This window comes from Lichenostomus cassidix, chromosome 1, assembly GCF_008360975.1.
Source record: "Lichenostomus cassidix isolate B80296 chromosome 1, HeHo_3.0, whole genome shotgun sequence".
In the NCBI taxonomy this organism is placed as follows: Eukaryota; Metazoa; Chordata; class Aves; order Passeriformes; family Meliphagidae; genus Lichenostomus; species Lichenostomus cassidix.
Window position 1 is genome coordinate 48,835,280 of NC_139479.1, and position 25,377 is coordinate 48,860,656.

General features: G+C 38.3%; 1 protein-coding gene across 16 annotated transcripts in view; it reads right to left on the reverse strand.

The window, feature by feature from the left end:
• Positions 1-1,945: 1,945 nt before the first annotated feature.
• Positions 1,946-25,377, reverse strand: part of LMO7 (LIM domain 7) — a 128,874-nt gene continuing 105,442 nt past the window's right edge. For 9 of the 16 annotated variants that reach the window (XM_085058241.1, XM_085058235.1, XM_085058219.1 and 6 more), the window contains 16 exons: positions 24,374-24,535; positions 22,817-23,001; positions 22,122-22,182; positions 21,053-21,109; positions 18,865-18,890; positions 18,452-18,556; positions 16,558-16,650; positions 14,814-15,187; positions 13,100-13,165; positions 12,706-12,771; positions 11,267-11,319; positions 9,462-9,681; positions 8,267-8,539; positions 6,804-6,912; positions 4,985-5,087; positions 1,946-2,686 (listed from right to left, as the gene is read on the reverse strand). In XM_085058241.1, coding sequence (XP_084914367.1) covers positions 2,664-2,686; positions 4,985-5,087; positions 6,804-6,912; positions 8,267-8,539; positions 9,462-9,681; positions 11,267-11,319; positions 12,706-12,771; positions 13,100-13,165; positions 14,814-15,187; positions 16,558-16,650; positions 18,452-18,556; positions 18,865-18,890; positions 21,053-21,109; positions 22,122-22,182; positions 22,817-23,001; positions 24,374-24,535 — 1,976 coding nt within the window. In that variant the 3' untranslated portion in view covers positions 1,946-2,663. Of the gene's footprint in view, positions 2,687-4,984; positions 5,088-6,803; positions 6,913-8,266; positions 8,540-9,461; positions 9,682-11,266; positions 11,320-12,705; positions 12,772-13,099; positions 13,166-14,813; positions 15,188-16,557; positions 16,651-18,451; positions 18,557-18,864; positions 18,891-20,857; positions 20,900-21,052; positions 21,110-22,121; positions 22,183-22,816; positions 23,002-24,373; positions 24,536-25,377 lie in introns of all 16 variants that reach the window. The other 7 variants (XM_085058259.1, XM_085058187.1, XM_085058250.1 and 4 more) reach the window with 6 other exon arrangements.

A 25,377-nucleotide genomic window follows, 5' to 3' on the forward strand; every position in this document is an offset into this window, starting at 1 on the left:
CATATATAAGGTGGGTTCATCTGCCTGTTCCACTCCAAGGCAAGCAGGGGAAGAAGGAATTTTTTACTCACACTTGCCAATACAATTAGCAAATGCAGATTTGAAGGAGCCTTGTTTAAACCAGGACTTTAACAAGGGTGGAAACTCAACTTCAATTCTTCAAGGGTTTCAACTTCAGCTCTTTGAGGTCCACTAAATTTGAAATTCCACTCATTTATGCACAGTCAAGCTAATGAAACAAGCCAGTTTTTTTGCAGACATTTTGTGGGAAAATGAAATTGGAACCCGCATGGAAGTACTCGACACCATTTAGGAGAAGGCAGCCTGGCTCAGAGCACACCACTCCAGGCTGCATCACAGACCATAGATTGCTGAATTTTCTCTCCCTCCATTTTTCACCACCAGCCAATTTCCATGCCCAAATGATTCCCATGGATAGGGAAACATGACTGGGCTCAAGATGCAAAAGACACCATTGCCATCCCTAGCTTTTGTCACAATTTTGCTGCATAACACAGTGCTGGAAGAGAGGAAATCATGGATAGGCTAAGATAAATTCACTGGTTAGAGGTTGAGAAACTTTGATGTGTGACAAAAAAAATTATGCCTTCCAGTGTATTTCAGGGCTGGTAATGGAGACTGTAGGTGTCTGGAATTTGGGGATGCGGGGAAGTTTATAAGTTCATTATTGTAGATGCTGTCTACAATAAAAGAAGCCTGAAAACTACCTTGTAAAGGGGCATCCACACCATCTCCATCAGGTATGTGCCTTAACAGAGAGCCAGATCCGCACAGCACCTGGTTTCCTATTCTGAATAGCTCTCAGGGAAGCAAGCTTCTTCCACAAGCAGCAGAGAGGACTCCAGGGAGCTGTGTGAGCAGGCAGTATGACCATTACCTCCATAGTCTGTACTTGAGGACTAGGGTCTTCACATCTCAGTGCTCTCCTCTGTGGTCTACCATGTTGTTACTTACCACAACAGTAAAAACCAAATTAAATATCTTTACCAGTCTTTAACTGAATACAAAAAGCCAATGCCATGTTTGGCTGATGAAGCATTTTAGATTTTTATTATTTTTTTTAAGCAAAAATCGAAAATAACATTTGGCACTTTGTAATTTAGCAAGCAGAACTAACCTACAAGCAGGAGAAAATACATGAGGCCCACAGAGGTGAAGTTGTCCCACTACACCAAAACAGCAACATCTTCCTTGTTGCCCCAACTATCACAGCCACAATCTCTCTTCCCAATCTATGAGCTCTCCTACCCATCCCATGATTCCCCTGAGAGTAAGGAGCACCCTAAACTGCTTTGGCAGCTTCACTGCAGCTCTTCATGGTGCTGTATAAAAGTGCACACTCAAGAGCCCTCCTACATCTCCCAACTGTCCTCTTCCTCAGTTTTATCCACAAAATACTCCCCCAAATTCCTCTGATCTATTGTCCATGTTTTTTCACTGCTTCCAAGGATAGGGACACAGAGAGTTAGATAACTGGCCATGAAAAGATTTGGGGAAGCCACTGATCAAAGCAATTTGGAAGCCACCACTGAGAGACACATCATGCACATTCCAGCTGTGTTTTTAGAAGGAGCAGAATCTAACCCAAAAATTCAGCATCTCATTTCTAGCAACAGCAGAGAAATTTTGGGCAATGACCACCTCTTTCAATTTTGTTTCAGGGATGAGCACATAGTCTCACCACTGGTACTGAATGCTGAAGGGAAAGAGCATGAGTACCTTGATAAGAAAGCTTCACACAGACTTTGGCATCGACTACAGACAAAAAGAGAAAAGCAAGATTTATTGTTCTTGCACATATTTAGGTGAACAACTTAATCCTGTCCGAACAAATATTTTTCCCAAGATGAAATTCGAACAATTTTATATTTCCACATATTACCTTAGACATGTTTAGCTGAACAAAAAGGACAAAAACATCTAATAAATGCAACATTGGATTTTTTATTTACAAATATAAGGTAATTTAACAACTGTTCTCCACTCAGTTTGCAGAGGAAAGAGTGATAGTTACATTTCCCAAATGGGAAAAGAAAACTCTCTCCCTTAAATGGATTCCACAGAATATTATGCCAACACCACTGAGCAAACAGATTATTCTTTGTATTTAGGTTTCAAAAAAGCACATAATTTTAGAAACCAGTATATGGAAAGCAAACACATTTGTGTGCATTTAAATGCAGCTTCATTTTAACCAAGAGAATTCACTTTCAGTATATGTCAAAAATAAAGACAGCAATTGCAAATATATATTTATATTAGCTATTTCTCTAGCGCTCATTTCAAGAGCTTAGAAACAAAATACCCTCTTCATATACCATTGGAAAGTCAACTAGTTGATTATAAGCCTCAAAAATATTTTGAAGTTATTACTGAAAATATACTTATTCTCTCTTGAGCTCCCAGTACTTGAAGCTGAAAATGTGAAAGCATTTTTCCCAGCTATCTCCTTACTGCAATTACTTTCTTATAAATAAAAATAGTTATATGAAGAATACAAGGTATTGCTATGAAGACTAGACAAGCGAGAGTTACTTTTAGAAAAAAACACACATACACACAAAATATATATTTATAGATCTACATCAGCAGCAATCACCTCTTCTTGTATCTGCAACAGTGGTTTCATATCTTCATTTGCTTCACATGGAGGTTGGTTGTCCAGCTGTTAGGGAGAGACAGAAGAAACTGTAAGTAAAGTCTAGTTACTGAAGAATTTTTGTGACAATAATTAAATTTTTCAGGTTCAAAGTACTGAGAAAATTGTATTTGCAACACTAATTGAAAATGGTAACACATACTGAGGTATACATTCTGAATCGAGCAATCCAAATTTAATGAACAATACCAATTTGAGTTGAATCCAATTATAGCACTGCAAGTATTTCAGGCCAAGTAATATTTCACAGAACATGCACCTTACCGAGTTCTTAAGAATTATTTTCAGTATTAGCACAAGAGACAGAGTGACAGCTTTTCTAAATTTACCCTTCAATAATGAAATTAAAATTTGCTAAATGACTGTTACAATATAAATAACTTTTTTTTTATCCTCTCTCTGCATATCTTTTTAGGTATCTGCCAATACAGAGGTGTTTCAATACAATGTTCCAAGTTTAAACCACGGAATTAACATAAAAATGTGCAAAAATATCACATAATGCAATTGCACAGTGAATATTAATAATCCTACAGTTTATCAAACCTGTTAGCCATCATGTTCACATTCCAAACTAACAAATAATTAGCCAGGTTGATGTCAAATGCCAATTGCAAAAAATAGCAATCTGCATCACAGGCCAGAGCTGTGCTGCCAAAATATTTTCACTGCAGTAATTGCATAGCTGATTTTTGTGTTATTCAAATAGCTGATTTCAATTACTAATCACTAATTTGCACACTTTGTTCTGTACCTACAAGTTCTTACAACTCCTGATTTTACGTGTATCTCATACAATTATGTTTTGAGGTGCCCACTGGCCCAAGTAGATGCAGTCTGAAGGGAAGGGAATAGAAACGTTTCCTCACAGATCAGCTCTGCTTCTGAAAGGCACTGCTGTGACTTTATGGGCTGTAATGTCAAAGAGAGACTAAATAGCAATTCATGCATAATAAAGTTACTTATCCAACTCATCCAGCAATATTTCCCCCCAAAACAAAAAAAACAGAGATAAAAATAACATGAGCAAGCTCCAGAGTGAATCTCACACATTTAGGTGTTTCAAATAGGAACACAGTCCTCTCAAATAGGAACAGTGTAATCTTGTCATCAACAAGGAGACACATTCTACAAATACTAAATTAGACATGGTATGACCCAGTGCCCTGGATCACCTCCAGATGGAAGGGAGTGATTCTCTTCCTCCTTCCAGTGATCACAGCAGCATCCTTGCACTTAACATTAGTCTCTGTGAATGAGCTGTTACCCTCGCGAGTTTTCAGTTTTAGCTCGGGTACCACATTATCATTTCTGTGAATTCTCTTCAGGAAAGTCAAAAGAAGCCTGAAAACAGCAATAGCATCAGATGCAGAGCTTCTCTTTTCCTGAGCTAGGTTTTGCAGCCAGCAGCTGCCCAGTTCCTGCTCAAACACTGTAGCATGAATATCCTGTTCCCTTCACTGCCTTCTGATCCACCATGAGAAAAATGTGCTGGACTCATAAAGAAACACGGACATTTTTCCCAGGAAGTAATTCCCTTCCCTGATTTTTATCATCCTAGAGAATTCCATATTTTCTACATAAAAAAGAGCCATATAAAACTCCTACACTTATCAAAGTTAGGAGGTTGTCTACCATCATCTATGACAGCAGAAAAAAAGACCTAAATACCACTATACAAAGCCTTAACATCATGCTCCAGTAAATCAGAATTCTGCAAACCATAAGATAGAAAAAAATTATACTGCACCTTTTAATTAAGATCTGTAAGTAAATCAATTCCTCCTGAACTTGTACCTAAATGAATAACCAATTACAGACCTATAATTCCAATAATAATAGCATCGCAAAAAGAAACCAGCATTTGTGCCACCTGCACAAGATAAACTAATTGCTTTCCAGGTATGCATTAGGACTGAATTAAATACATATTGCAGCTTACTTTTTTTAAAAATGTAGACACTTTTTCAAAAAGGCTTCTCCCTTATCAAGACAAGCCTTTTTAGCACCTGACAGCTCCTTGACACCACTTTCTCAGATCTATGAGGAAAGGAAGGTGACTATACCATGTTATCTGCTTGAAGGTGTGTAATAACAAGTTGGTACAATCAGCTACCAGGGAGTTAGAAGTAAGGAATGACTACCTGACAAAAGACAGAAACTGGCAATCAAACCTTGCTGAACCTATTCACTAATTTAAAGCTAAACATGAAAGCTATCAAGTGGCTCAGCTGTGCAAACACTTGAGGTCGTACAGCACAGAGAAGAACTACAGTCATTCACACTGTAGTTGGATTGCCTTACTTTTAAATCTGATATAGCAGTCGTTGCAGAAGAGTTTGTTGTTTCGGATCCTGACTTCGGCTCCAGAGCGGGATCCACCAAGGTCACATCCACAGGCAACGCACTGTATCACACATGAATAATTAGCAACTCCTTCCAAAATACTAAGAAACAAAAATGCTGTTCAAAAGCAGCTCAGAGTAAGCTCAACAAAGCTTGAACCATAACCCCACAATCACTAGAAGCAAATGTATAACGATTAGTAGATCAAAATGCAACCAATCCTGAGAGAGTATTTTTAGGTGATGACTGGACAATGAATAGCAGAGATACACCAAGTAAGCAGACATAAAGCAGACGGTTTTTAGAGATTAGTTCATTAAATCTAATTTGAACTTTTGTCTCTCTGAAAACTAAAACTTATTTGGCACGAAAAGAATTTGCTCTCTAGATGGCAACAGGAATTTTGGCACAGAACACCTGGGTGTGCTACTTGCAGATTTCCATGTGGCACCACATGCTGCTGGTGCCCTCAGTCCCTTGGCACTCGAAGCAGCAAATGCTCAGGCACTCCCAGTTTCCTGGGTTTGCATCATTGAAACAAGTTCTGATTTGGAGAGATGGGGCTGTTTTAATTTTTCTTGCATAAACACATAAGGGACTTGACTGCTGCCATGCTAACATTAAACTATTTAGCTATGGTGGCTAAACATGTTATTGCTGTGAATATGAACCACATCTGGAAGGAATGCAATCCAAAACATAATATTCCCCTTACTGAGTTTGCGAAGGACAGATAGTTTCACTGCTTAACCAAGTAATGAATCTTTTGGATGGCAGTCTGTTCAACAGCTCATTAATTTTCAGAAATCTGAAAAACAGAGCTTGGCATTTTCTTATGTAGGTTATGAGCTACAGGTGGAATGTCTCACACAGAATACATGCCCTGCAGGAGAGAGAATGGCAGCTGATCACTGTGGATTAGTCCTGTCCCTCCTGCTTAGGTAGGCAGGACCAGGAAGAGCTTGGAGTCAATCCTTGGTAATACTCCAGGTGATGCACTTGAGCTGGGCACAGAAGACAAGTCTTCTGAACCAGGCACAGAAATCTCTTTCTTGAAGTCAGGGAACAAGTAGGGTCCAACAGCAACTCCAAGCCATAGTCTGATTCCTCATCTAGTTTGAGGGCAGGGGAACAGGACTGCTTTGCTGTCTTTTGCAGGCAGACGTTTATTCTTTCAGCTTTGCAAATGCTCCAAGCTATTGGGAAATCATGTAAGTAGGTCTAGATCTCAGTGCTGGGCATGAGCTAGTACACTTAGTTTCTGACTAAGGCTGAGCAGCACAAAACACAACTTTTGGTTTTGTTCTGTGTTTCATCCAGCCACGCTGAACTCTTCCAATATACCTTTACCTGGAAAACACCATATGAACACTGCTAAGGTTAACTTAAAAAGGATGGGTCATCTTAAATTATTCAATTGCCATGGTCCAGGCTGAGATTTTTTTTTTAGAGGAGCTGCTTTCTCTGGGAGTAGTGGTTCATCATGTTCTGATATTTCGCCACCTATTTGAAGAAGGAACTCTTTGATCTCACTGTCAATGTGCTCATCTTACTTATCAAAGCCCTACTTGTTAGCTCTGGCATTTAAGAAACACTTCTAGAGTCGAGTGCTAAATGCCTGCAAATGGGACTGCCTCATGGAAATATGCATGCACCACGCTGTTGAGTAGAAGGCAAAGCAGATGATTAGTAAGAACCCCTGTGAGCATAACACTGAGTAGCCATGCGTGCTCCTGATTAGTTCCTGCTCCTTCACGATGTGACTCCCAACTCTCACCTTAAAGCAATGTAAATGATAACAAAGACCAAGAGATTCAATGATCATGGCTGCTCCTTTGCCCAGAATGTTATTACAGTATGAACAGATTTTCTTCCCACTGACTGACCTAAATATAGAATGAAAAACCTTAAAACCAGCTTGAAAATGTTTAAAAGACAAAGAAGAGTTATCAGATTTTTTTTGAGTTTAAAATAAAAAAAAATACACGGGTAAAAACTGGACTCTTAGGCTGCTTGGGGAAAATAATCCGAAAATTACTATTATTTAGAGTAGGTCTGAAAGCTAGGGAAAGCTGAAGTGCTATAATTTAGATCAAATTTACATAGGAACAAGTTAAGAAATTGTCACATTCTTGGCTCATATTTCATTGTATAAAATACCTTCTACAAATAAAAAGTATACTGTTAAGTTTGGAGAGTAAGAACACAGGCTTTGTGCTCCTGCCTTCTTAGTTGTGGGGAACTATCCAGAAGGCTAAGTCTTAGCAAGCATCCCTTCCAAGTCCCACCATCTGCACCTTGTTAGATAAAAGAAGGCTGGTCCTGGACATAAAATATTATGTTAACTCTTTGAACGTAAGCCATAAGAAGGTCAGTTTTCATAGGTCTACTAAGGTGTTAGCAAATGGAAGTGAGAACAAGATAAGCAAATATGGTTAAGAAGGCAATTTTCTTACATCATAAAGAATGTAAAAGCCTAGCTTAAAAAAAAGGGGGGGGAGGCAAGGGGGGTGTCAATTTATCACTAAGTGCCTGAGAGGGTAAGAGCTAGTGAAGTAGTGTTCACTGTTGTTAAATATAACACATGTAATTCTGTGGGGGATGACTCTCTGGAGTCCTATCCCAAGGTATTTTTAAAATGTTTCAAGTACATAACACAGCAGAGTTATCTACTCTACCACAGCTGAATTCCACTTTTGCTTCAAAATATGTTGTAATTCTTGCTTTCTCCTCCTAGATTAAAATCAACATCCTACTCTGTAATTCTCCAGAGTCATGGGTTATGAGCATTCCTGAGTGCTCCTCAAGATGATATTGACCACATGCCAGGAAGCAGGGAGGAGAGACCAAGATGAGGGTCATAAAGCGTGGGTTTCAGGAATCTTTTGTTAAAACAAACGGAGGAAAATAAATGTCAGAAATGCCATCTGGAATAAGCTTTAGCTCATAATCATTTTGGTAACCAACACACAGCTCAGAGACTGCAGATTGATTATCCAAGTTCCTTTGTTGTTTTAACCAACGTCAAGCAGCGATGACAAACCTGGGGAATTTTCTGAGTGACTGGACTAGGGAGGTAATACCAGCCCATACTTCCATTATCCCCTCCAGCCAGAAAACTCCAGGTACTTAATCATCAATGTTATGGGCAAGAACACTGCTGGTGAGCCCAGCACACAAAGTCTGCTCTTCAGTGCTGCCCAACATTTGTAGCTTCCCAGCAGAGGGGCACCCACTCACCTGCTGCGTGTCTGCGAGCCAGCCTGGGGGGCAGAGAGGGGAGACTGAGCCCGGGGAGCTGTCTGGGACGTGGAGGGAGCTCTTGCAGAGGTGGCCACAGGAGGTGCTTTGCTGGAGGAAGGAGTGCACATGTAGGCTCGGTTTGAAGTGGACACTGGGCGACTCAAATCTTGACTAGAAGACAGAGATGAAGAGGATGCAGACTGGCCCAGCCATGAGTGGTGCCTCCATGAGCTTATTCTTGAAGAATCAAGATTGTCCAGAGACTCCCCTCTGTAAGAGAGATACAAGAATCTCAAATGTAAATGGCAGTACAGATGGATATAGCAAGAGAGCTATATTCTGATCTTTTTGAGAGAAAGCCATTGTCCTCACATTTTTAATATTTTCTACGATTAATATGCTTGTTTGATCACTCTGAGAAAGATTCTTCATGTACTGATTTTAAGTGTATGAGTAGCAAATTATGCTTTGTGTCCAGCCCTAGTTCTCATGGGAAAAAGCAGGCGAGGCAGAAGTTGTGGCATTTAACAACTACTTAATAAAAACAAACCACTCTTCACTGCAGCCTTATCAGGGTGAACTGTATCAAAAGCCACAGTACAGCAACAGACCTCAGATACCAGGTTTGTTTATGTTTTCTCCAAGGGATACCAGATCAAAAATACCAATCCACCCAGACTGGATAGCATCACCCAGGTACAAGGTGTTGGCCCAATAACCAAACACTTCTGACTGATAACTTGGCTGTTTCCTAAGTGACAAATCCAACATTCATACATTAAATAAAGCAAAAAATAAACCATCCAAACTTTGTGACATATTTCTATGTTAAAAAAGGTATACTCCTTAGCCATAATAATTCATTTCCAAAATAGATTGCCATGCTTAAATTCTTAAGCATGTCTATAAATGAAAAGGCACACTATTGATTTCAATTGCTGCTATACCAACCAAGAAATAAGCAGCTGAATTATTTACAGGTCACATCCACATTCCTGACTTGCAAAAAACCACCTATTTAATCCCAGCTGTAATACAGCTACTTTCTTCTATCTGTGCTGCTATGCAGTTTACCTTACAGCATTTCACAGACTCAATTTGTTTCTGTGCTCCGTAATACAAGCTGAAGTTCAGAATAACCAGACAAAAATATCTGATGAGAGACAGAGTTAATTTTTAATGCGATTCCTACCTCCTCATACTACTGCTGTACAGACTAACGGGCTCCTTATGTATACTGGAACTGCGCTGCCTAATCCAGCTGCTGTCCGTGTGGAGAGATGTTTTCTTTCTCATTTCCTGAAGGATTTGCTGTCTCTCCAACTCTGCTGCAGATAGGTTTTGCTCTTTCTGAGACTTCTTCTGTGACTCACCCATGTTCCAGGACCTCTCTGAATATTTGCTCTGTGTACCTGTGCAGACAACATGTGCAAACTTCAGCTAGACACCTTAAGGCACAAAAGCAGTTATGGTCCTGTCAGCACTCTGGCTGTAATTCCAAAAGCTGTTGTTCATCACTCCATTCACAAGTTATTCCAGTCGCCTTTTACAGCCACATAAAACTTGTCAGTACATCATTACTAAATTGTTTTTATTTGTATTTCCATTAAAGTGGCCTTTTATATAATGCTTAATTTAAACACATTTTCCTTCACTTCCTAAGTTTATATGCATAGACAATTGGGTGTACACACTCCTCTTTTTAAAAGGGCAGGGCCTCTTAGTGCCAGAATTTGGACTCTTCCTCCAATACAAACTGAACCATGCGTAAAATACATAGTTAAAAAACGGGATACCTTATTTCTCTTAAAGAGTTCATACTATTTTCTTCTGTAAGTTGTCTCTGTTTACAAGAATTTCTTTTTTTCTTTCTTCAAGACACTAAACACACTGCTTTATATTGCTTTATATAGATATAAAGGGGAAAGGGAAATATTTCAAATAATTTCCCTGTCATTTGGATGATGTGTTAACTACTGATTGAAATGAAATTTATGGTATAGACGGTCTTTGAAAATTTGGAAGAGAAAACAAACAAGCTTTCTCCAATTGGTGTTGACATATCAAAAGGCAACAATTTTTTATTTCCTAGATCCAGTACCTGTTCTTTATAGTAAAAATAATTAAGAAAATTACTCAGCAATAAGCCATTCAACTGAAAATTCAATCTCTTTAAACACTGCACTGACTATAGATTTGCTCTTGGATTTATTGCTATAGATTATCATTATAAAATACTGTGGAAATTCACTTGCTCTTTAGTTTCAATTACCATGCTTTAATGTATGAAAGTAACATTTTTAATCTGCAATACATCTTCTAATGCATTCACTTTTCTTGATTACTTGTGATTACTTTTTTTAACCATGTTTTAGACACAGAATTAATTTGCACATATTTTTGACTGTAACATATTTACAAAATTGGTTTGTTTGCTTTGCACATATTCCTCTAATATAACTGAAGTCATATAACTGAACTGGAGTCCACGACACAAGACACTGTGGCAGAATCAAGATCTGACTTCTTGCTCTGTTACTACTACACTAACTGAAATTAAGAAGACAAAAAGTTGTATTAAATATACTCAGCATTTTGGTATGTGCAGATTTTTTTTGGTGACAGAGTCAACATATCAAAACCTCATATACCTTCAATTATATAACTACATGATTAATTCAATCTCATTTAAATAGCAGTCATTAACATTTAGGCATCTTAGGGCCCTTTGTAATCACTGCTGCTGATGCCTTCAAGAGGGAAGTTAATCGTATTTCTCCTATGGTTTTATGTTGACTGTATGAATTTCCTCTTGCTGCTGAAAATTCATTAAATTGGGGCACAGTATGAATTTACAATGCAGCTATCAAAAAGCATTCTGGCAATTAATTTTCTTAGGATGACTATATGTACACATCTTTCTTTTTTCATCCTACTCTCCCCGCTCCCTCTCTGCCCAAAAAAATTTAAATGAAATGGAAATTATACAGTACTTACCATTTCTGATTGTGTTGAATTCATTCAGTTCTGTAGTTGACTTTGACTTACTCCTAAGGATACAGAAAACATTCATTTCTCTATCTTAATTTTACAAGACCTCATCACAGACAAAGCTCTTATCATTGCAGACCATAGAACCAGAGTCCTTTTTTTTCATTATCCCTCCCATCAACAGCTTATGATGTACTTAAAACAACACGCAAAAAATACCTAGACTGTGAGCAAAACACTTCCTCAAACACTGCATGCAGACTGTTTTTGGACAAATTTATTGTTCACTGATTATACCTAACAGCATAATTTTCTAATGAGCTTTAGCCAAGAAATGTCATTCAACAAATGTCATGCACAGGAAGACACATGGCAAAAAGTTGGGTTTCTGACAGTACAGAGCAGGAGCTTCAGCAACACCTCTGTGCTATATTATTAGTCTCAAGTAGTACAGCCTATTTTTTAGTATAAAATAACCACAAAGGAACAGAAATCCTTTGCTTGGTCATAAGTCAAAGCTGCTACATTAATGTGTTTAGATGTCCAGCATTGGCTGCATAGCTGTATTTTGAAGGAGTCTCATCCTTTATCTGCAGATAAATGAAGCATAAACTACATCACGTCTTGTTTACCTAAGTTCTTACTGTCTGCCCTACGGTGCTGGCCTATTTTATTATTTAAGAAGAGGCTACAGTTTCACAGCTGCCTGTAGCACAGAGAAAAGCAGTGTCGCCTCACACATGTATCCAAGATGTAACTATTTAGCACATGCTCCGTCTGAAGTTAGATTTAGATCTTCCATTAGTAACAGATCCATTAATTGTACAGTGTAAGTTTTGGAGTTTCTCTTTATATAAAAAAGGTATGCCCACTCTAAGTTTGAGAAGTGACCAAATACACAGCAGAAGTCATCTGTCAGAGCTATTGTGCGATGCGATCCAAAACACAGGCTTCATTTGTGAAGTAAGAGATAGTAACTTAAAAATTACTTGTGTAACTTCAAAGGGCAACATGCGCTATCTCCCTGACAAATATGCTGCTGCCCCTTACTTCCCTTCTTGTTTACTCTCTCCAGTTGCACAACCCTAATTGGGATGACTGCGCCTTAGTTTGTACAGTGTGCTCTGACACAACCACAACAGTATCTGAAATTGTTTTCCAGCCAGGTAACCCTAGTACCACCCACATATTTACCTCCTCACAGTTCTGTTTCTCCCAGTAGAATCCTACTGACTAACTGCTGCTTACAATACAGCATATAATTTGACAAATGTTTGGCTGCTTGTTTTTTCAATATGAAAATACACCGCAAAAACTGCAAAACACAGCAGCAATCCATAGTATACATTTAGCTGCTATGACTAAAGTTCATTAGAATTTTTAAAGTTTTCTTACACAGAAATGGTGATGTCACAGTCTGTCTTGAGATTCAGTATCATACATACCTGTCAGCAAATGACTGGCCAGGTTGCTCCTCAATGGTTTTAGAAACTTCATAACGCTCATAATGCCTATTGGGGAAAAAAAAAGGCACGTTATGTTCATATACAGAAAAAGACATACATAGACATAAATAGTTCCTAAGGGAAATGTTAAAAATAGATCCTTAAGGGAAAAAAACCCAATTTAAATTAACCCTCCCAAGCAGTTAAAGTTCTAAAGAATCTTAATTTAACAGTCAGAAATACAACTGATAAAAGCAGGCAGAAGAAGAAAAGTTGTCAGAAAAACTGCCTGAAATTACATTCTTTTTAAGTGACAAGGCATCCAAACATGAGCATGCCAGAATGGTTATTGCTGAAGATGTTTCAGCTATGTATTGATTCAATCTCTTACTACCTGTCAATGAGAGGATGGCCAGCTCGCTCCTCTATTGTTTTAGATACTTCATAGCGCTCATAATGTCTAGAAGCAAAATAAAAAACATATTAAAAAAATTGCAAGAAATTGAGCAAAAAGTATACCCAGAGAAAACTAGGACAGTTCAGATGTGTTAAATGAACCCCAAAGACTAAGATGCTGCAAAAATTACTGGCATCAGTATACAAGAGTGATTATCTCATCCATTTCAAAGGCAGGAGGAAAGTTTTGTCCAAGCACAGCAGTTCTCTAAAAATTACATTTTTATTCTAGAAGATTGTACAGATGCAGTTTACAAACTCACAAAGTCCCACAGACAATGCTCTTCAGCTGCCTGTCCCCTCCCTCAGTGCACTTTGCAGCAAGTATCATGCTTTTGCAGGTGTTCATATAACATTTCAGATTTCAAGTCCTATCTTTGGATATCATCTTATAGCAAATATTTAACACCAGATATTTTAAAGCCCAGTTTCATTGAACTTGCTCCTTTACTACTAAGCAAAACCACCTGTGTTTAGCAAAACACATCCTTTGGCAGCAACCTCAGAAGCAATGAAATCCCCGTGGACTAAAGAATGTACCAAGGATTTAGATATGCAGATATTACAGCAGCTTAATAAGTTACCGCACAAAGTTCTATTATCTTGCTACTAGGACAAGCTAAAACTGTAAAGTTTCCCCGGCTGTGCTGCCAAGAAGAACCTGTTCAGCCATTGCAGCATTGTGCCTCTGTTTTGCTCCGCAGGCATATTAAACAGAAGTCATTTAGATTAAGCTAAAGTAACTCTGGATCTTACAACCTCCTCTGCAAATACATGCAGTTTTTAAATCAGATTCTCTTCTAAGATTTAACTTGATACCATGTCTTAAGTCACCTCCTATTACTTACATAAGAAAAGGAGAAAAGCCTCAAGAGAAACTACAAGTCATACACAAGGCAGTAAGCTAAATGCAGACAAAATAAGGAAGTTACTGTTTTAACCTGTTTCAGACAGATTAATTTCCTGTAACAATAGTTTGAAAACTTCTGGGCAAGAACACAAACTTGCGAACTAATAGGTGGGGATTTGTTTGTTTGTTTTTTAAATCAAGCTGCTGAATAAGGTAATGAGAGAAAAAAAATATATCTGCAGTGGGTATTTCTAACAGGCATGTAAGCCAGTAACTTCACTCATATACCATGATATCCCTCACTGACAAAGTAATCCAGTAGTTAAATTGCAATTAAGCTTTATTGTTACATTCTTGAATTAAAACGAGCGAGAAATCTGGAAAAATCAGTCATGCATTTGTTGGAAAAGTGTTAACTTGGTATTTCTTCTGGAAGCCCTGTATGGTGAGTCACTGGCTCTCAATTTACAGGCTTGTGCACAGTTCTTAAAAAATCTTCTCATTAAGTGCTTCAGATCATCTTTCATTTGGCTGTAATTACTGTATTTGCACATCTCATTAAAAAAAAAAAGAAAAAAGAGCTGAAGTAGGTTAATATAGCACTTGATTCTTGGGGAAGGACTTTGTGTTATGCCTAATCCTTCTGTCTTTAGAAAGAACGACCGTCATATGGTATTTTGCACCAACTGCAGTATGAATCTTACATGAACATCCTTATATATTCAGGACAGACAGACTCCCATTAGAAATGGATCTGAATTTGCAGAAGAAAGAGAAAGTACATCCTATCACAATTGCACACCTTTGGTACTGAGGCACCTCCTCTGACACCTCCCTCTGCCTTTCTGCCTGCCGCCTCTGCTCCTCCATCTCTGCCTGCCGCCTCTGCTCCTCAGCATTTTGCTGCTCCCTCTCTTTACGCTGTCTCTCCAGCTCCAGCTCTTGGAGTTCCCGCTCTCGCTCCAAACGAAGGGCTGCTTCTTCTTCTCGGATCCTCTGTTCCTCCTGAAGCCTCCTCCTTGCTTCTTCCTCATGCATCAAGCTCGCTGCCAGCTCGTTTCCTCCATCTCCTTCTGGCTCCTCAGGAGTATTTGCTTCAGGACTTGCTCTCCAGCTGGACATAGGTGGAGCCTGAGAAGTGACGGATGTTGTATTTAGGGTTAGAACAGTCTGCTCCTGTAGCAAAGAAAAACATCATGCTTTTAGGGAAGGGACATGTTTTTTAAATAGGTTGCTCATTCAGAAAAGTTAATTTATTCTATAAGGTAAAAATGTATAAAAATCATCCCCAGCACTTCCAGTGTGAGAGGCAGGGCACAATTTGGTTTCACATTCTCCCAACTCAAGAGCTTCATTCCATACACCAGCCTTGGTAAATGCCACAGGCTGCGCAGCCACAACTATGTGAAACATTCTGCTTTCTAAAGTATCACTTACATGTCAAGCCATCCCTTCCCCACTTAAATACCCACTGAAAACAAACCCTCCCATGATACCCAGAGTTTCTCCCTACTGTTTTGACTTAGAAACCTGAGACCTACTTAAGAGTGTATACACAAAGATATACACTGCAATCTACATCAGACCAATGAATTTCACATGAATCCTCATGTGGAGGAATCTCCCACTCTCTTCCATTCTCCTACCATTTCAAAGTAAAGCCTCAGACCTACCACTCTATGACTTTTCTCTCAAAGATGAGAAAAGGCCTTTCAGTGGTCAAAAGATGTTTCAGTTGCAGGGGAAAAAATAATGTTTATGGGTCTATCAAAACCTCTAATAACAGAAAAAGTATGAAATGGTTTACATTCTTGAATAACAAAGTTCTCTAACAGCTCAAAAAGCTTTCTTATTAAAGTCCTAAGCCTTAAATTATGGTCTACTTATTCATGACTGTGTAAACACAACTGATCTAGCTTGGATGCCTGAAGCAGCACTCACTTAGCAGTGAAGAGATATCTCAGACAGTTCCCATACTCCGGAAGAAACTCGTTCATCTTCCCACAAACAAGAGCCACAAAAGTCAGCATCTACAGAAACTATGTGCATTTGTGTTTTAAAATATGTGGCTGGAAATCTGAAGTTGATGTGGTATGTAAATTTTTTAGATGAACTGTCTGCCAGTAACAAGCCAGACACAAACACGCTTCATGATTAAGAACTGCAGCAGAATTCCAACAAGTAGCATCAGATGGTAAATAAACAATGACCATTTATGATGGTCACTGTTAAATAAAGGAAAGGTGACAGTTTATGATCACAATATAACACATGTTGCAATTTTTTGCCAACATGTTTTGGGTGTTAGTTACCTAACCAGCCCATAAGGAAGAGAGACAAATTCAACATGTCTCAAAACATCCCATCTACTCTTTCCATCCCGTTTTTGCAATCTTTTTCCACCAAGTCATGGACAACAATTTATTTTCCAAGATGAGAAGATAAATGACATAAAAAACCTTAATTATTTGCCTGCTTGCATGCATCAAATATAAGGGAAAAAAGCCCTCATGAAACTAGTCAGCAAAGCTTTATTCATAGCCTACCTCATCAAAATACTTGGAGCTCTCTTTTTCCGCTTCTTGCTTAGCTCGTAGCCATTCTTCCCTCAGTTTCTCTTGTTCTCGTTGGTATTTCTCCTGTTAGGTTAGATTGAAGTTAAATATACAAATAAGAAACATTGTATTTTTTTATTTTCATTAAAATGTAGTACTGGAATTGAATGTGTTTATTATCAAATCAAACAGACGAGACAAAAAACATCCCTGAACTCCACTAGAACATTAGGTCTGCCACAAATGAAATCCTGGCTCAAACACAACCCAAAGGAGTTCTGTAATTGAATTTTGAGAATCCAGGCTTGTTACATACTAAGTCTCACAACAACCAATGTCATATCTCTAATAGACCCCATCCTCCAGTTAAGTTACCATTTGAACAAAAAATCAGCTATCAAAGGTATTTCTGGAAAAACAGAGTGGCCATATTTAACTTGGAATTAGGCACATTAATATGGTAAATATAAAGAGATCACTAAGTGAAATAGTGAGCAAGAACTCTCATTCTTTTGGAAAGTTACCTAAACAGAAAACAATTTTTGACTTTGAAATTTGTCTTATGACTAGATTTGGTATGAAATCAAAATACTGTCTTAAAGCATTGTTCAAAGCACACAGTAAATGTTTTGGTGGTTTTGTCAGTCACCACTTTTATCTTGGGAAAAGTAAACTATTTAAGAATGTCAAAGTATTCCTTCTAAGACGCTGGAAAGAAGCAGAGATTTTTCTCCCTTTTTGTCATTTGAAAATTCGTTACTAGGACCATGGGGAAGAGAAAGATCATTATTACTCTGATCAAATATATCAGTTCAGGACTTAAAAAAGAGAAACAAAGAAAATAAAAATTATGTCAGATGGCTGAGTCTGCTCTCAAGAAAGGGGAGCCAAGGCTTACACTCTTTAAAGCCATCTCTTCAGGTATCAAACAGAACATCCAAACCATAACAGAGACCACAGGTAAGCTTAAGAAGGTACAGCTGCTACCTTGCAGAGTTTGCAAGCTACAAGGAACAATAAAAGATGAAACATCCAAAAAGTGACAGAGCTTCTATGCTTGTATTTTGACATCACAGTTTTCTGCTGAATACAGCCTAAGAAGGCTTGTGTAGAGTAAATTATATTCACTGATGCCTCTCCTAGCCATCAGACTTCAGACAACAAACTTTAATTTGCAGAGATATGTCTTGCTGAACATGGTTGAATGTGCTTGTACTTCATTGAGCTGAGGTCTTTGCAGAGACATATGCTTGGATTTTTTGTGCTATTCTAAGACTACAAACAATGTCCCTTCCCTCAGCAACACACCCCTCCAGCTCTAGCAACTGGTTCTCAAGGTGGTTTTGCATTAGCAGGTTCAGCTTTCTCACAGAGGTCCTGGGAACCAGCTTGATTCCAACAGATTAGCTGATTGCTAAATGACAGGATTCTGGCAGGCAGGCAACTAACCATGGTACTGATTGCCTCCTCTTCATATATGAATACAAGACAGTACCACTAATTAAAGGTAAAACTCAGGCTAGAGGCAATTTCCTTAAGGGGAACAAAATACAATTCATATTCAAAAGTGAAAACCTCCTTAGGTGTTCACTTATCCTTTAAATTGTGTTGTGAATAAGAACATAGCAGCCCTATGAAGATTGGGCACTTATGGCTGTAGTGAATACACATCATGGGTTTGATTTTATGAAGCTCAATAAAGCATTTTCCTCTTTTTTTCTCAATACCTACTTGCTACTCTGTGCAACTTTATAGGCCAGAAAATGCACCTGAGAGTCTCCTGAGGCCATCAGTAAGAAGAATTTCAGAAATCATGTGCTACATTTCTTTCCTTGTTGCTAGACACAAGGGATTGACAGCCCACAGTTATGAAGATTAATTATACCTGCAATAAACGGTCCTGCTCTTTTTGCCATTTTTCCTGTCGCTTTCGTTCTTCCTCTTGATCCCAAACCCGACGACTAGGAGCACTGATGGATGGGACTGGGAGCTAATATAGCACAGAAATGAAATAATATTATCCTCTTTCAATGTAATCAACATTCTACATTTTAAAACATTTTTTAGAGTGAGAAATAGAAGCCATTACAAACAACAAAGCTCTATTGTGACAAGGACATAAATTAGCCTTTTCTTCAAACAGACAGAAAGCAACCATTCCTTTACAAAGCAAATCTTAGTCAGTACTCTCAGATTTGATCAAAATTTTAAAGCAGTATAAAAAGCAATAGAAAGCAGAGAGCTTCTTGGAAAGACTAGGACTGTACGACTAACTAGCAGTTAGGAAATAGTACTTACATCAGGCATTGCAGGCTCTGGGCCTCCTGGAAGATTTGGAAGGCAAAAAAGAGAAATTATTAGACCCATACATAACTACTGCAAGACTTGTCTAGCTGTGGCAAGTCAGAGCTTCAGACTAATTTTTGCTTCCTTAGTAAGACATGCTTGCATTTGCCCTACTGAACTTTTCTGCCCTATTCTCAAGGGCAGAATTTATTAAGTACTTTCAGCTAATGTGCACAATTGTTCAAAAGCTTTGCATGCTTAAAAGTGCCATCAGCAATTGCTTGAATTAGCAATACACCTCCCACTGTAGCAATACAAAGGTTCTTTATTATACCTCTCCTATTATTATGGTGAAACCCAACTGTTTAGCATGACCAACACCCAGAACACTGCGCCAGGGTAGAGAAGCTATTCACCTACTGCCCTTGGCATTAATCAAGAGCAATTGACATCCACTGGTGACTTCTCTACCACAAAACCATGTATTTGTATTTCTGCTTTCCAGCTTTCCTTCTTTCCTACTTCAAAAGCACACTTGAATTCAGTGAACTTGTCACCATTCACCACAAATTTTACTATTTGAGACTATCACACTTGGCCTTAATCTTAATCATCCTGTGCCAAGATGATTATTAGAGAGAGATGTGTATTATGCTAATATATTAAAAATCAAGAAAATGGGCAAAATCACAAATTCAAGTATAATCATTTCTTAACCACAACCGTTATTTTTGTTTGTTGACAGTGTACTTGTTACCTAGCTGCCCAAATTTAAGTTAAAAAAAAGGCATAAAAGAAAAATGTTGCAACAGTTTTCTGAAGTATAATCACATGAAATGGAAAAAATATCAAATTTAGGATAAAAAGACATGTAATGAGGCACAGGTTAGTGTCCATTCTATATATTGCACAATTTTGTTTCACTATCAGATCACAACAGCCACAGTGAAAATCAGGCAATCAGCTTGATCTATTGCAATTGTGCCAGGCAATATTAAAGGGAAGCATAGATGGCACCTATTTTTGCTCCCCTCTTCTCTCACTCCTGTAAGCTTATGCTGAGCTCCACAGGAATCTTTCATGTAACTGCAAAGCTAAAGTGTCAAAAGTTTAAAATTAAAAAACTGTACTGAACATACACTCTAGAAATATAACCTTGTCCTTTCCCTCAAGCACAAGTGAAATACCTCAAATATTGCTACAAAAATAATTAAAATAAAAACCAAATTTCTGCCCGCAATAAAATAAAAATAAAAATAAAAAAAAAACCAACAAAACCCCAACACCAATGAAGTAGGCCACAATAAAACACCACCATATTGCAGATACAATATTGCAGATACAGCAGAAGTATTTAAAAGCAAACAGAACCACAAACACAGATATATGCTGTGGCACTTCACATGTCACTTCTGGCAAAAAACAGAAGCCATCACCACTAAAAGCAAAATCCTGGCCCCACTCAAATAATTGGCAAAAGTCAACTGAACTTCCAGTGGGCCAGAATTTCACTCTTTCAGACTACAGCAAAACAGCAAGGCATACATAGCCCAAAGACAGCATGAGACATACAACATTAGCAGAAGTATGTGAGCTGTGACATGCAAAATGCTGAAAAGCAACCTACAAAACCAAAATTGAGTGCCTCATTTATTGTCTTTTTTAAAAAAGCTAGTATATTAAATTCAAAATTTTATCGGTCTTCTTGGGATCATGTGATATCACCACATAGGAGAAAGCCAGCAGATGCCTTTTTACACCAATTCACATGAAAGCACAGAGCTGCAACTCAAATTCAGAGTTAAAGATTTTATCAACAGCTCTGAGATCTTCTCAAAACCTCTGCTGGAATTTTCATCATTATTCTTGTTTTGTAGGTAGTAGCAAACCTGAACAGAGAGTGCCATCCTTCTTACTTCTATCCAGTGGGGGAAAAAAAGTATGAACGACACAGAAGAGATTTAAACAAGCTATAGATATAAGAGAACACGCAAAGACCCATTACCACAAAGGTAGACCCATGAATTGTAAGAATAACCTGATGACCCTGGGGAAAGAAGGGAAATTAATTATGTTGCTTCACTGTAACTGCAACAAACAACGCTGAAGAGGTAGAGCACCCAGCACCAGACTTGTTAGGGAGAGTGTGTAGCAGGAACAATTTCATGGAAGTACATGAAATGTTAGCTCTTTGGTTTACCTTGTTCAAAAAACTGTGACCGTCTTTTTAAGTTTTTCAAAGAAATAGGTTCAGATGCTATTTGAAAAATACAAAGAATACAAACAAGTCAATGAGGTGCCTATTTTTTTTAATGACCATAACCGCTGGATAAGAAACTTCTGTTAGATCTCCCATGTACTGCATCATCACTTCAGAAAAACTAAAAGCCCCTGAAATGCAAAACCTCAGGAGGTTACATCATATACTAATTAGGACTTAATTTTATCACTAACAACGTCCAACTATAAAAACAGCACAAGTGCCAAACTTGGACTCAGATTCTCTGAGTCCTGTCTAATTTAAGCATCCTTGACTGGGATGCCAAATCAGAATGAGGAACTTAATCACCATTTAAGGCCACCAGAAAACATCTCCAGAAGGCAAGTGATATCTTGGGGGAATTCTTCTCTGAATTTCCATGTGTATCCACGTTAAAATTAAATACAAAGTTCCTATTTAAGGATTATTATTCCATTGGGAAATATACGCACCTGGTTTCTCTCACTGCTGTCAAGTAAGGCAATAATTGCTCATAGCATAAGCAATTATTATTCATACCAGAACCATCAATACTGTTCTCCAGGGATAAAAGTAAAGTAGTAATAGTGAAAACAGCCACTACCCCCAAAACCTCACAACTGAAAGAGATAGGCAAAAATAGCAAAAAGTTGAGCACTCTACACTCTTCCTGGGTAGCGAAATAAATCAATGCTCATGCTGACTTGGTCTCCACACAATGCAGTAGCAGTTACAATACATCATGCGCCTTCTTCTCTTTCACCCCTACCACACAGTCAATTTACAGCCACTAGTGCAGAGAGAGGGGCGTTTGTTTCAGCTTTGTTATCAGTTCTCAAACTGCCTGGCACATTGTGGAAGCAAACTACACCCAGTTTGGATGCAGTGAGATCTCTTTGATATCTGTCTAGCTTTCAGTTCATTAAGGGCTCACTTCACCCACTGTAGAACACTTGCAGTCATTACAGGTTTAGTGTCTGTGCTTGTCACAAACCACACAATTAGCAGATGAAAACCAACAGTGGTTTACCTCTTTGTTCATTAGAGCCATGATCTCCTTGCATTCCATTTATCAATTTTGTTTCTGTATCCTGAAATAAATAAATGAATAAGTCTTGGGTTCATTAGATTTGTGGAAGTTTATCCAACTACACATCTTTCCTGACAGGAACTATATATCATGAAACACTTGAGAACATTTTTATACAAAGATACAAAACAACATAAAACTTCCTCAGTGTACTTTGTAATAAAGCAACTGCAGGCATTTCAGGGAATCAATAACCAGCTGTGAACTGCTGCAGATATAAAAACCATTAGTTTCAGCTCCTTGGCAGGTAGGTTTTTATTTACAAGTAATTTGAAAGCACATATATGCCTGTTCTTTTGGGCTGCAACTTCCATTTACACTAATAATGCAGGTCAAAGTCTTCTCTGAAGAATAAACACTCTGTATGTTTTAGTCAAAAGATAGTCTGCACATGTTTTAATATTTATCATTCACCAGTGGTCACTCATGAATAGGCAGTAGCAAATCTTTAAAACATCTTATTTACCGTAATAACATACATAGCTACATCTCCATATTTCAGATGCAGGGTCCTATACTTGTATCACTTAAGGAACATGAGATTTACAAATTCTTTTCTCCATCGTCCCACTATCAAGACTTCACATTTTTTCCTCCTCCCCCCAAATCCCATGACCCTTCAGAAACATACTCACAGCACTTTGAAGGCTGCTGGAGAAATCTCTTTTTGGTGATACGGTGGAAACATTTGAAACTTTTTCTCCCGAAGTTGCATCAATCCATCTATTTTCAGATGTACCTATAATGTTGGTAGCCATACTGGTGAGATTGAGGATTTTATGCCTTACACGTGGCAGGGAAGGCAGGTCTTTGCCCCAGTCTTTTTGGTATGTGGAGGATCGAGAAATTAATATAGACAGTAACGTCAAAGAACAGAACAAGAGCTAGTGAAAACACATTAAAATAACACAAAAACACACATAACAGAAGAGGGAGACACACAAATCAGGTGGAATTTGTGAAGACAGGAAGAAGGGCATTTATTAGCAGACCGCCTTCCCCAAAAATACAAGTGTTAGTCATAAGCCAGGTAAAAGTTTGCCAGATGTTTTGCTTTACAGCAGATGAACATTAAAGAGCAGTTAGTATTCATTGGAAACTATTTCATTAGCATTAGTAAGAATTCAGAAAATTCTTCCAACTTTACTCACTCAGGGTACAATGAGACTCATACACTATCTAGAGAAGGGTCATTTTCATGTCCATGCTCATCAGGAAGCAAAGAGTGAGGGAGGAAAGGCAGTCTAAACTGAACTAGCAAACTGATGAGGCAAAGACACACAATGCTCATCTCACATACTCCATTTCTTCTCTCCCTACCCTTCCCACTGAAAATTTTATTCACTTAGTTCTTTGCCACTAATCTCACTCTTCAGTTGTATTAGGCCCTATAAAGTGATTTGTTTCTTGTCTCTTCCTCACCCCACTGTTTTTTCCCCAGGTTGCTGGTAACTTATTCTACCTAGCTTCCCACTAAAAGAATTGTTTGTATTTATACTGTAAAGAAGTCACTGGTCACACTTCCAACTCTGCAAAAATTCTTCTAGAACTCTGAAAGGGTTTCCTGATTAAACCTGTGGCAAGTGTAGAGATGTTACAAGGCCGTCAGCCAGTATGGAAACCCTCACTAGCCAGAATGGGTAGCACCCTTCTGGAGAGATTACAGCACCACAATATTTGGGTAAGTAGCCAAAATCATGGCATACAGGTGCTACATCACCTGCAAGATCACACCTCACTTGAAATGCTCCCTGAAGAAAGGAACAGAAGATCCTCCTTCCCTGAAGAAAGGGAGCTGGTGACTGAGAGAGAGAGGGCCTTTAAAAATTACTATTCTCTAGAGATCAGACCCTCTTCAGTCTTGTGATATGGCAAGAAATAAAATGTTATATTCCCTTTTGTGGTGGTTGCACACGTTTTTACCTGTCCATCCTCCCAGAAACAGGCCAGAGCACAAAAGTGAGGTCAGTAGTTCAATGCTTTGGAGATTTGCTTGTTAAGACATTTCTAATGCACAAGCAGTTAAAAAAGCCAAGTTGTGTTAAAATGCAACAGACACGCTGGCAAACTACTTAGCTTAGATACGTATTACTCCTGTAAGGGTAATAAGGACTCTCAGCTGTCAAGTACAGCAGAGACAAAGCTTATTTGCCTTACAGAGCATACAGTATCTGCCCGACGAAACAACTCACCATTCTTTCCATATCGTCTGACATCCATGACCAGGTTTCCAGTTTCTAATGCTCTGCTGATGGCCTCTTCCCACTGACTGCAGTCCATATGTGAAACCTTTGTGCCATTGACAGCAATGATTTCATCATCTACATGCAGTTGACAAAGTGCTGCAGGGCTGCCTGCAGAAAACAGAAGAAAAATGTGATTATGTCTCCATTCATATTTTTTTCTTTTTATCACAGTTGTGACTGGAAGAGGGTGGATTGGAGAATCATTCAAAGAAATGCTTAATTTTGAATATTTAGAAAGTCTTAGAAAAACTCACTACACTGTAACATAAGCTCAGGAAACTCAGTATCAAAGTAGCTTTTCAATTTAGAATTTATGAAAATGATAAAGAAATCACTCTTCCAGACTTGTAAATCTTCAGATTCTGGCTAGCCCATTTAATAAACAGCCTCTGGGTTCAGTCTGCACTAACTCACCTTTATAATATGGGATAGTGAGAAAGAAGTGGCACCATAATGTCTGCATCCAACCATTAGCTGAAATTCAGCCAATGTTTGGGTAATCCTCTTATTAAAAAAAAAAAAAACCAGCCTGCACTTTGTTAAATCCAGTAGAAGCTGGCTCATACTCTCATTTCATTTTCTAAGCTCTACAGACAAGAGCATGCTGCTTTATTGTTTTGCTAGAATAGTTTGTTAGCTCTGCATTGTTTGCTAATTGGATGCAAAATATTGCTGGGTGCTGTCCCACCAGACTTCTCTGGATTCAACTTACTTTATCTACTAAGAGCAAATTTTATGGCAGGTTGGACTTTGAATCTACTGATATTTTGCAAGACAGGCTGTACTTTATACTTTTCTTCATCTGCTATACATTGGCAGGCAATCTCACCAGACTAAGGACAGAACATAGAAGACCAGATCATAAACTTTTTCTCTATTTAATTGAGAAAGTGGATGAGCTGAGAAACTCAGACAGCAAGCAAGACAATTCTATGAATCGTCCTTCCATT